The sequence below is a fragment of the Sebastes umbrosus genome, chromosome 6 (assembly GCF_015220745.1).
Source record: "Sebastes umbrosus isolate fSebUmb1 chromosome 6, fSebUmb1.pri, whole genome shotgun sequence".
Taxonomy (NCBI): Eukaryota; Metazoa; Chordata; class Actinopteri; order Perciformes; family Sebastidae; genus Sebastes; species Sebastes umbrosus.
The window spans coordinates 21,217,780-21,229,718 of NC_051274.1; the positions used below are offsets into that span (position 1 = coordinate 21,217,780).

The 11,939-nt window shown below is 42.0% G+C and overlaps 2 protein-coding genes across 4 annotated transcripts; one reads left to right on the plus strand and one right to left on the minus strand.

Annotated features, from left to right (window-relative positions):
* Positions 1-156: 156 nt before the first annotated feature.
* Positions 157-7,761, minus strand: etv7 (ETS variant transcription factor 7). The gene is made up of 9 exons (XM_037773585.1): positions 7,515-7,761; positions 7,125-7,257; positions 6,182-6,346; positions 5,919-6,092; positions 3,998-4,123; positions 3,745-3,888; positions 2,744-2,886; positions 2,498-2,598; positions 157-895 (listed from the first exon to the last, which is right to left on the minus strand). The coding sequence occupies exons 1-9, from the start codon at positions 7,545-7,547 to the stop codon at positions 724-726; spliced, it is 1,191 nt and encodes a 396-aa protein (XP_037629513.1). The 5' UTR covers positions 7,548-7,761; the 3' UTR covers positions 157-723.
* A 214-nt stretch (positions 7,762-7,975) lies between these two features.
* Positions 7,976-11,174, plus strand: zgc:194242 (uncharacterized protein LOC100005854 homolog). Of its 3 annotated transcripts, none has more exons than XM_037773609.1 (4): positions 7,976-8,181; positions 9,372-9,628; positions 9,840-10,020; positions 10,848-11,174. In XM_037773609.1, the coding sequence occupies exons 2-4, from the start codon at positions 9,374-9,376 to the stop codon at positions 11,042-11,044; spliced, it is 633 nt and encodes a 210-aa protein (XP_037629537.1). In that variant the 5' UTR covers positions 7,976-8,181; positions 9,372-9,373; the 3' UTR covers positions 11,045-11,174. The 3 variants fall into 3 exon arrangements, with proteins under 3 accessions (XP_037629537.1, XP_037629538.1, XP_037629536.1); XM_037773610.1 differs by lacking the exon at positions 7,976-8,181 and adding an exon at positions 8,355-8,379; XM_037773608.1 differs by lacking the exon at positions 7,976-8,181 and adding an exon at positions 8,367-8,394.
* The last annotated feature ends 765 nt before the right edge of the window (positions 11,175-11,939 follow it).

Genomic DNA, 11,939 nt, shown 5'->3' on the forward strand with positions numbered 1-11,939 from the left:
CATCTTGTAGTGTACTGTTTAGCTGTAAAATGAGAAAGTTTGTGACCAAATGAGATATATATATATATATATATTTATATATATATGTGTGTGTGTGTTTGTACCTTCCTGGACAACTTCAGGAGTAGCCTAACAGTAACCAGGTCATACAAAATATGCAACACAAAATGCATGTATTTTAAGCAGGACAGACATTGACAATTAACCTATAGGCTATTCCACATTTGAAACTTAACAAATACCTCATCTCGAGGTTGACAAAGCAAACAATTTGTAAAATAAACTGTACAAACTGGCATTTAACCTGCAACACAATCCATTTTTATATTAACACACTGCCTTCATAGTCATTTCCACCACTTAGCTGCAAGACCTATATAGCGTATGAAAATAAGTGCATCTTTTGCATTGCGGTTATGTTGAGCAAGCCTGAGAAATCTAAGTTATGAAGATCATTTGGCTGTTTGAATATTGATGTGATTTCTTTAACAGTTTTCCTCGTCCCTTAGTGTTCCTTGTGATCACAGTGGTACATATTGATTCACAGCTAAATGAAAAGCAATATCAAAACTCCTAAAAAATACACTTAAAAGTGCATATTGTTCAATTATGCACATACATGGGTTATTTTCTGAACACACATCTCCATTCTATTCTGTAATATTTGTGCTGTTGTACTGTACACGTATTTAGGACCTGTAGTACAATACAATGTTTTGTTGCCTATGGAGGATGCTGTGGAGAGACACGATCAGGGGAAATCTCAAAAAGGTCTTCACTGAACTCATGTGTAGGACTGCTGTCTGGGACGTCCCAGCCCTGAGGCGGAATGTGTTCCGGGGACTCGGCAGGGTCAATCTGCGGCTTCTTGCCTCCCTGTGGGAGTTTCAGAAACCTGAGGGGAGGCAGAGAAAAGACGATAACAATAAATGCCAACACATTCTCATCTCAACTCGTCACAAACTGTACTGACGCTTTGTCACGCCCCTTGGTGTCACTTTAGGTTTAGGCAACAAAACCACTTAGTTAGGTTTAGGAAAAAACTACACGGTTGAGCTTAAAACTACTATGTTTGTAAGGTGAAACTGAACGTCGTAAACACAGGACACAAACGAACAGCTGATTTTAATGTAGAAGTGAAACTTAAAGGGACTGTTTGTAACTTCTTACACGTATAAATCACCCGGGTCGGTGTCCCATGCGCGCTCACATATGCGCGCTCGCGTGTGGCTACGCTGTTCAGACAAGACTCCAAGACAAACTACACGGGAGCACCAAAACCGCAAAGTTATATCTAGTGAAGCCCGTCTTGCAAAACAGTATTGGCGGCAGTCGGAGTACACAGGGGAGACCGTAGCTTTGGTCTCCAGGGCCGGAGTCTCTGCTGTACTCTGCTCCTCTGCCTGCCTGCTTGCCTTCACTCAGCTCGCTCCACCTCACGTGCATGCGCTCTCACTACACACTGCAGAAGACTTCGTAGCTCTGAGAATATCTAGTGAATGTACAGTGGACGTTTGTGCAGAAATAACTGCTGCAGCTCCTCCAGACCAACAGAGGTTTTTCGTGTCTTGTGAAGTGACGGGGCTCCGCAGCGAGAAATGTTATCGTCTCCGACCGGGTGCCGGTGTCTCCCTCTGGCCGCGGCGGGAGGCTGAAGCAGGAAAAGCCAACACTAGGATCAGCAATGATTCATGGAGAGACTTTCGTCTGGTCAGCTTATATTACTGCCAAGCAGGTGAAATATAGAGTGATATTGTGTTTTAGCTGACGTGTGTCGCCTCACTGTTTTGAGCGATGGTCGTTCATGTCTATTTAGAGCGAGCAAGCGCGAGCCAGACGCTGACTTTCGTTGACCCTTTCTGAAAGTTACAAACAGTCCCTTTAACATACGGGTCCTGGATGAATGCCTTTTGTTGTTGGAAAAATACACCATCCATCCCGCCCGCCCTGTGTGTGTCATCGCTCTTTAAACTAGTGGTTCTCAATCAGGGGTCCAGTGACCCCCAGGGGTCTTCAGAGAGTTCCAGGGGGTCCCCAGAAAAATAAGGAATAGTTTATATTCACTATTTAATTTACTACAGAAGTGAGCCTGATGTCCTCCATGGTTATCCATCTCTTCAACTGTAGTTCACAACTAAAGAATTCTAGTCTTAATAATATCTAACAACCAAAATCTTTTCAGATGGAGGTCCCTGAAGCACAATCTTATCAAATGGCGTTCCGTGACACAAAAAAGGAACCACTGCTTTACACTACGTCACCACACTCCCGGCGCACTTTCTCTGAGTGCTTACTGTTGCCGCGGATGGGTTCACATTATAGTTAATGGAACGCCCGGTGCGTCTCATACTGGCTCTAAAGGGTGCCTTGTGCGGCGGTATCTAACGCTGACAGCCGTGACAAAGCACCGTTATTTGACGCCCTGTGAATGAGGATGAGCTGTAAATGTGTGTGTTGTTGTGGGAAAAGACAGGAGGAGAATGAGAACGACAGAGACCTGAAGAGGAGTTTTTGTCCTCGCTCCTTTTTGATGATGTTGAGCTTGTAGTAGTGCCGCAAAGCCCGGGACATTTTCTCATAGGTCATATTGTCACGGTTCTGTAAAAAGAGATCAGGCATCATCATCAAGGGCCTGTGTTACAACATTCACTCTGCTCCCATGTTCCCTGTTTTTGCTGTTTCGTCTCTCCACCTGTGTGTTCATTTTCCCTGTAAGATGAAACACACAGACCTGGGTGCTCACCTTGTGGTTTCCCCAGAGACGCGCCAGTCCGTTGGGGTCGACCACCCTGAACACCAGGGTGTCCTTGTCCTCCCATCGGATGTATTCTTGGTAACGATCGTCACACAGCAGCTGATACACGTAGTCCCACAGCAGTCTGCAATCTGGGCATGATCAAAACACCAATAAGACACCAAAACTTATATTACTGTCTTCATTTAATGGTATTTAAAGCTCTATTAAGTAGCCAAATACAACTCCAAAGCCTTGTTCATATCTCAGCATGCATGCATCTGTAAGTTTGTCACTCTTAAGAGCTCCTTTAAGCGATACTTTTGATATTACAAGAGAATAAAATGACTCTGGTCAAAACCAGACTGACATAGAAGAAAGCTGAATCGAAAATGTGGAGGAACAACATTGCAGCAAAATAAAGGACTCTCTAGTTTGCCAGGGAGAGCACCTCATTCATGCAGATGTTGGGATAGTGTGTGAGACTTGTGTCGAAGAGTTTTTCTGCCCCGTAGTGGTCAAAAGTTGCTTAGTGCAGTTTTATTTTCCAAGTGAATACTGCAATACAATTGTTGAAATGAATAGTGGTGGAAAAAGTACTCAGATCTTTTACTTCAGTAAAAGTAGCAAAATCTTACTTAAGTAAAAGTACAAAATTATTTGCATCTAAATATACTTAAAGTACCAAAAGTAAAAGCACTCATTATGCAAAATAATATATATTATATTATTGAATTATAATTATTGATGCATTAATGTGTTCATCTCTGTAATATAGCAGCTGGTAAAGGTGGAGCTTCATATACTACTGGGTAGTTTAATCTAAAATACATACATCATTATTTATTATTAGTTGATTATATTTTGTTTTAATAATCTGAATCTGTAAATTAACTAAACGTATCAGATAAATGTGATTAAAAAGTAGAATATTTGTCTCAAAATTGTACTTAAGTACAGTACTTGAGTCAATGTACTTAGCTACTTTCCACCACTGTAAATGAACGTACCTGGGATGCGGCCGTTGGCTTTGTGCAGGGGGCTCCTTGGCTTCCCTCGACTGGACAGGTTGAGCGGCTCCGGGATGACTCTCTCTGTTTGGGGAGGATACTGAACTTGGTTGGGGAGCAACGTAAAGACAGCTGTTGATCCATCTAAGAGAGAGAGAGGGAGACAAAGAGATGGGCACCAAATCAGACATCACAGCAAATAATTACAATTGCAGGGTACTGTATTTCTGATATTGTCGTTTGTTAAACCCACTAGTATGTGTGAGTGGAGCAGGTTCAGAGTAAAAGATCAGGGGACGATCTCTGGGGGGTGACACGCGCTCCGTCTGGCTGGTCACAGCGGTTACAGTAGCTGCCGACGCTGCAGTGGTGAGGGAAACTGTGAGAGAGAAATATGAGGAACTAAGAGCTAAACTGAAAGCAAAAGTAATTTCACAACTGCTTAAACATTAATGGGTTTACCAAAGGCAAATGCAATGTACAACACAAATTTCACAACATACAGTATGTAGGACAAATTCATTGTTTTGGACTCTGGAGTTTTAAGATCATTAACAACGACACACCTACATGCACACGTCCTACTTCTTATAATGGAAAGCACCTTTTTTATGGTAGAGACAAAGTGTCAAAGTGAGTATGTGCATTTGTACTTCTCATTTGTAAAGGGTAAAATGTCCTAACCAGAAGTGTCAAGGAAATTTACTCAAGACCTGTACTCATACACAGTTTTGAGGTGCTAGTACAAACAAAAATATAGTGCTTTTTAGTCCTCCACATTTATCTGATGTGTGCAGCTGCAAATAAATGTTCATGCAAAACAGAGCACATAATGTATGATACATTGCAGTTTATTAAACTACCTACTGTAACAGCATATAATGTTGTGAGACATGTACAGAGTCATTTGACATTGTGGTTACTTCTCCACCCCGATCAATACATGCCTATCGTCAACCCTTATACAAGTCAAATGGGTTGAGGGTAGGCATGAATTAGTCGGAGTTAAACTTTAGAGTTTGGGAATAAGAAGCAGCCAGATGTCCCCACAAGTACAGTAAAACTAGAGAGGGAATGAGTTTCTCCTGCAAGATGTGTTTGCACATGCTGATGAGGAAGTAATCGCACTAAATAACCAGGATAAACAAGTTTCGTTTGATACGCCACAAACACAAATGGTCAGCTGTGTGTGTGTCTGTGTGTGTACAATAAAGCGTCTGTCAGACTCATTCTTCCTTCTGTACAGCCCCATGCAATTTGAACTACTTATATCACAATATCATCTGTGCTCAATAACAGCAGAATCTTGCCGTCTCAACCCAAGCATGAAGTAGAACTTAAAGAGGACCTATTATGCTTTTGTGCTTTTTCACTTTCCTTTAGTATGTTATATCATTTTTTGTTCATATAAAAAGTCTGCGAAGTTACAAAGCCCAAAGTCCACGCCAAAGGGAGTTACTCTCCCAAACAGAATCACTGCTCCTGAACTGCCTAAAATGCCTTGGATGAAGTCCCGCCTTTTCTTCCATAACATGTTGATGTCACTAAGTAACACATTTTCATAATACCTGCGTAGCGTCTAGTTTGGCACGCCCTTAACAAAGGTAGTTAAAGCAGAGCTGAAGCGGAGTCCAAAGAGTTTGGTTCGGTTGACCAATCACAACAGAGTGGGCCACCTGACCAATCAGAGCAGACTGGGCTTTTCGGGAGGGTGCAGGAGCTCAAACAGAGCGTTTCAGACAGAGGGTGAAAAGAGGTGCTGCAGCACAGCCGGTATGAGAAAAGTAAAGCCTTTTTTGAAGATTAAAACATGTAAACATGTTCTAGTAGAAACCCAAAATAGAAGTATGCACCTGAAAATAAGCATAATAGGTCCTCTTTAATCAAATCGTGTAAACGAGCCATATTCCTCAATTTATCCTTTCTTGTTTGCGGTGTTAGCTCCGTTAGCTGCTAGCCGCCGGGTCAAACGTCTCCATGTTGAGAGCCGTGTGGAGGCACTAGATATGCTCTGAATTCCGTATTGAGCACCTTTAAGTTTGATTATATTTGTTTAGCTGTATCTCTATTGTCCTGTTAATGTGTTTGCTGCGCTGCTGTGTTTGAGTATATTGAGAGCTATTGAGAACTGATTCTGTAGGCTATACTGTATGTATAAAAATTAGGTCGCTGACCTTGGGCGTCATTGACTGCGGGAGGCGGAGGCTCTTGGGCGCTCTGAGCAGGTATCTGGCAGATGACTTGGTTCTGGATGGGTCCAGTTGCCAGGGAGGGAGACGAATTTGGGGGGTCACAGACAACACCCCTTTGCTGTTTCACACACTGTAGGATCTCATACAGAACATCACCTGCAGAAATTAAGAAGGGGGTCGCGTATGAAGACAAAGCCGTAAAACCAGTCAGCACACTCTCTTTGTGCATGCACACTGATTCTTACCTGAGCTGGGGCAGCGGCGTCTGAAGTCCTCCTTGGTGAGCAGGCACAGGGCTCGACCGTTCATCTCAAAGCGACCCTTTTCCGGCCGGCGCAGCGAGTACTCCCTCTGAGCCCAGTGGAGCCAGTGGCCGACGTCCTCCTTGTCCCACAGAGATGGGTTTATTCCTGGAAAACAGATACAAAAACACACTGTTACAGGGGGGCATTTGTGCTTTCGTAGAAGCTGCTGCGTCTACTTTGCTGCATGTAGGGTGACCAGGTGTCCCACTTTACAAGGGACTGCTAAGCATTTTTATCCCCTGTCCCACGTCCCACATGTTGAGACGATGTCCAACATTTTCAACGGCTCTAGTTTTCAAAAGTCAAACCACTGCAGGACAGACTTTTCTAAAAATCTGGCTTCTATCCAATGGCTGTGAAGAAAGCAAGGAAGGCTGTCATCCCGGGGCTGTATTTGCTGTCAAGCTGCGCACACGTCAAGTGCAGGTTAACATTTCACTGTCTTGCTATGCCCAACGGGGAAAATTGTGAGTCACTGCAAAGTAACAAGCTATGTAGATTTAGGCGGAATATGATGCAAACTACCACAAAGAAAAGGAAGAGCAACTACAACAAATATTTTGAAACTACTTATAATTATTTAGAAGCCGGTGGAAGGCGATCCTCAAGAGTTTTTCGACATGAAGCGACACAGTTTTTGTGAGTCTCACAATGGCTCAGAAAGAGATGTGCTGATCTATGGATGCATTCTGGCAAAGCATAAAGATGTTACAAGATAAGGGGCAGAATAGAAATGCTTATTATTTAAGTTAGTGTCCCACATTGTCCCACATTGTCCCACACAAACATACTCTTTGTCCCACATTTGTTTTGTTAGGATCTGGTCACCCTATAGCTGCATGTTAATGATGAAGTCTTCCAGGTATCTGAGAGTTTGACTCACGCAGCTGTCCAGGTAGATGCCACAGGTCTTCCTGTGTGGGAGGACTGACCATGGGAAGCTGGTTAATGGAGAGTTGATGCACACTAGGAGGAGTGGTGGCTCCATGCATTATGGATGGAGGACTGTTTTCTTGCTGCAAAACATCCACACACACATGCCCATAATAAGTACACACCTGTTATAATAGTGGCAGTACAGAAAACAACAACACAGAGTGGTTTTAAAACCTTTCACCTCAAGGTAACATTTTCAGAAGCTTGGCAAAAGAATAAAATAGAAAGCTCTCAATCTAAAATAAAAAATAATAAAATAAAAAGTTGTTAGGCTGCATGTTTGCTTTTTTTTTTTTTTTTAAACACACTGTTTTGCTCAACTGTGACCTTCACTTACCTTGACCAAAGGTGACGAGGAAATGTTCTCCATGGAAATAATCCTTTATATGTTCGACTGTATACTGTAAGAACAGAATGGATGATTTCCTTGTAAGCACACATATAACCCGTCCAATATATGAACCAGCCTGCACTGCATGTCAAACCTCTCCAAACTCCATAGCAAATGAAGGAAGAATATACATTTCGAAGAAATAAAACTCCACTTCGTCCCTTCCGGGAAATGAAAACGAAAGAAACATAATCCTTGCAGAGGAGGGAGGGGAGGTGGGGTGCGCACAATAGTCTGATTGGAGGAAGCAAACTGCGGAGGACATTTCCAACATTTGACTGCGCTTTTGTAAGAGCGCCTTCCAGCAGCACGTTTATTATGGGAGCGCTGCATGAATTACATGTTATATAAATGAGGAATGGGGGGAAACTGTTATAGCGCAGTAAAATATCTGAAAGAGTAATTCCTGTGTTAAATAAATAAAAAGTTGCAGAGAGTGAGTGATTGAAAACTAAACAGGACAGAGCAGTGCGTGCTCTATAAAGCAGAAATAGTCCTCGAGCTCCTCCTCCGCCTCTTCCTCCTCCTCCTAGTGACTTATTACAGGAAGAAGACCAGCCATAACAGCTGTTGAGTCTGCAGGAAGAGCACGCTGCTGAGCGACACACTACAGGTAAGAGGCAGTGGTAGAAAAAGTATTCAAAACCATACTTAAATAAAAGAATTTAAACATTTATATTTAAGTACTCATCATGCAGAAAAAAATAGTTTTACTATTAGCCTGATGTGTTTTTATTACAGTTTTTCTCAATTTCTTCAGTTCAATTTTTCAGTTCAAAAACCACAAATTGCACCTCCTCATCATAGACATGTATGGAATATACATGTATGTATGTCTGACAGATTTTGATAATTGCATGGATTGTTTTGCATGTAATGGCCCAAACGATGAAAGAATGTTTAGAAGTTGTGATGAGGATGACAACTTAAAGGGACTGTTTGTAAGAATCAGAAATTGGTTGTAACAGCGACACCTGTGGCTGTTAAGTCAACGAAAGTCAGCATCCTGCTGCTCGCGCGTGTGCACGCGCTACCTGAATGTAAGCGAACATCCATCAAAACAGTGAGGCGGGGCGCCTGGGTTAGCTCAGTTGGTAGAGTGGGCGTCCATGTATTAAGGCTTGGTCCTGACCGCGGCGGCCCGGGTTCGAATCCGGCCTGTGGCCCTTTCCGCATCCACTCTCTCCCCCCTTTCAAGACTCTATCCACTGTCCTGTCATAAAAATGGAAAATGCCCCCAAAAAAATAACTTTAAAAAAAAAAAAAAAACAGTGAGGCGACACACGTCAGCTAAAACCACAATATCACTCTATATTTCACCTGCTTGGCAGTAATGTTAGCTGACCAGACGAAGGTCTCTTCATGAATCAATGCTGATCCTAGTGTTGGCTTTTCCTGCTTCAGCCTCTGCTTCAGCCTCAGCAGAAAATATATGTTTCTGCAGTTCAGTTATGTTTGTTTATTTGGGAAAAGGTGAGGTTGTACAAGTGTTGCATGAAGTTCATTATGTCCAAAATAATAACAAATATAATAAAACAAAAATAATAATAATAATGATAAAAACATAGTGGCACTGACATTTAATTAATGTAATTTATATCAAGATGCTATTAATTTAATGCATTTTAACCCTTATGATCCCCACACTAATAGAAGACCAGTGCTTATAGACTTGATTTATAAAACATGGGATTACTGGCAATAGTTACAATGATTTGCATTGCCTTTTGTGATTGTAAATCTTTGAAACAGTTTTGTAGCCACCTGTATATAAAACATGTCTTCTCTGTCATATTTCTCCAGTGATGTGGCTTGAAAAAGTGGGGAAACAGTTGGGCCAACCGACACAATCGTTGGCGGGGTGGCTGATCAGTAAGTTCCTCAAAGTGCACAACCGCATTCTTGAGGAGAGTGCTGTGCAGCTGTGTGGGATACAACCTGCGGACACCGTGCTGGAGCTGGGTCATGGCCCGGGTCTGGGTCTGCAGTCAGCAGCCAAACTGCTCACAGAGCCCACGGGTCACCTGATAGGGGTGGATTACTCAGCATACATGCATCAGGTGAAGTATGAACACTGACAGAGCGGCATAAAGTATTTAAATTATTTATCACATGCGTGTCCTGAAGTTTGTTACAAAAAGAGTGTCTTAAAAGAACAAAGACACATTAACAAACTTCTTTATGAACTGTAAGCCTCTCTGCAAGGAACACTAGGGGGGACATTACTCACTTTTGGAATAGTACAATATTTCTCTTTTTCTTTTCTTACAGATGGCAAGTGAGCGATTGAAGGACCTTGTGGCCAGTGGGAAAGTGACCCTACACCACTGTGATGTAGCAGCGATGCCTCTGGCAGACAGCATTGTGGATAGAGTCTTTCATTGTAACTGCTACTACTTTTGGCCTGACCTCAAGAATGGAGCCACAGAGATACACCGCGTAATGAAACCAGGTAGGACATGATGTTCTAACTGTAAAACCTGTCTCAGATTGTCTGGTGATTTACTGCCTTAAAGGGACCGTTTGTAAGAATCAGAAATGCTTGTTAACAGCGACACCTGTGGCCGTTAAGTCAACAAAAGTCAACGTCGGACTCGCGCTTGTGCTCGCTCTACATAGACATGAACGAGCATCGCTCAAAACAGTGAGACGACACACGTCAGCTAAAACCACAATATCACTCTATATTTCACCTGCTTGGCAGTAATGTTAGCTGACCAGACGAAGGTCTCTCCATGAATCACTGCTGATTTTATTGCACTTTCACATTAAAATAAACAGAGCACAGTTTTCACTTCCATGCTGAGCTACATCCCTGTTAATGTACAAATGTTGGAAAAAACTGGCATTGCATAATTTTTTTCTGCCCTATATTGCAACATGAAAAAATACAGGAATATTCACCCTACTCATTTGTTAGCTGCATTTTAAAGTTGAGAGCAAAATTAGCAACAATAAGAGCTAGATAATCAATTTTATGCTCTTAATTTAATCACATTTGTTGTATAGATAATATCTGTACCCAAAAGTGAAGCCAAAACATCTCGGATCACCAGCTGGTGGCTTGCTGTTAGTTTAGGAAGCGCTTGATTTGATTTGATTTGCAGTAGAGTTTTCTATGAGGGGAACACGCATTTTAAACTTCAATATTGCAGTCGATCATGTTCATTTAATTTTGGGTAGCCAAAATTGTGATCGCAATAAACATTTGATTAATTGTGCAGCCCTAGCTTCTCTGCATCATCGTCATTCTTTTTTTCCTCTCTTGAACCCACCCAGGAGGTGTGATGGTGACCACGCTGAGGCTACCATCTGTTGCTGCTATCGCAGCAAAGGGAGTGATTCCAGACGGGAACTGGCGCCCGGAGTCCTACATGACAGCTCTGAGAGACTCTGGCTTCACTGATGTCAGAATGGAAGACAGACGGCACAAACACCTTACTGTTCAGGCTATCTATGCCACTGCCTCAAAATGAGATTGAAATCCAACTGCAAGTGAGAGATTGTGTGTCGTCTACCCGCTTTTGTGATCAGCAGGTTTTGCATGATTACATTTGTTTTTCAAGTTACTTTTTGAATAATAAACAAAGACATGATTAGAAATTTTTCTCTACTGACAAATCCTTGAGTCTCTAGCTGGTAATATTAAATCAGACCCCTCTCACACATTAGAAGAATATCAGCTTTTGCCATAACAGGCAATTCAACGGTAGGTGGCAAACATGCTCTCACCTTTAAGAAGTTAAGAAGAAGAAGTTTTTGTCTCTTTTGGCAATCGTAATTCATTTTTAGTAACAGAGATTTCTGGGTGTTGTGGGAGTTTCTGGAGAGGGTGTGCAGCAGCAGTTGAGAGAAGCTTTTAGGCTCTTTCCAAAACCTGGGAAATAGATAATTTATAGCAGAGTGGGAAATGGATGGGATGGAGTTTTTTTTATTTTATTTAGTAAGTGGAGATTTTAGTTTAAATCAAGTAGTTGAAACAGTAATGAAACATTTTGGATGTCAGCCGCCAATAAAAAACAAAGAAGACAAAGACAGGGAATTCCTGAACTTTCTAAATAAAGTATAAGTGGGGAAAAAAAACATGCAGACCTGCAAGTTCCATTATGGAAAAAGCTGAATCCAAGACATTTATTAGGACATAAGGCATCAGTATGGCAGGATGGTGATGAAACTGGAAGACGTCTATATAACGTACAAAGACATGTTGGTGCTTGGAGGACACTGGAAACAAAAGGAAGAAAATATCATCATTCATCTGAGGTCATAAAGGTCTCAACCATACAAATATGCAAGCAGCCAACCGGAATATACACACACACTGTAGCCAACCAGAAACAGTCCAACATGTACTACTTCGTTGTAGTAGGG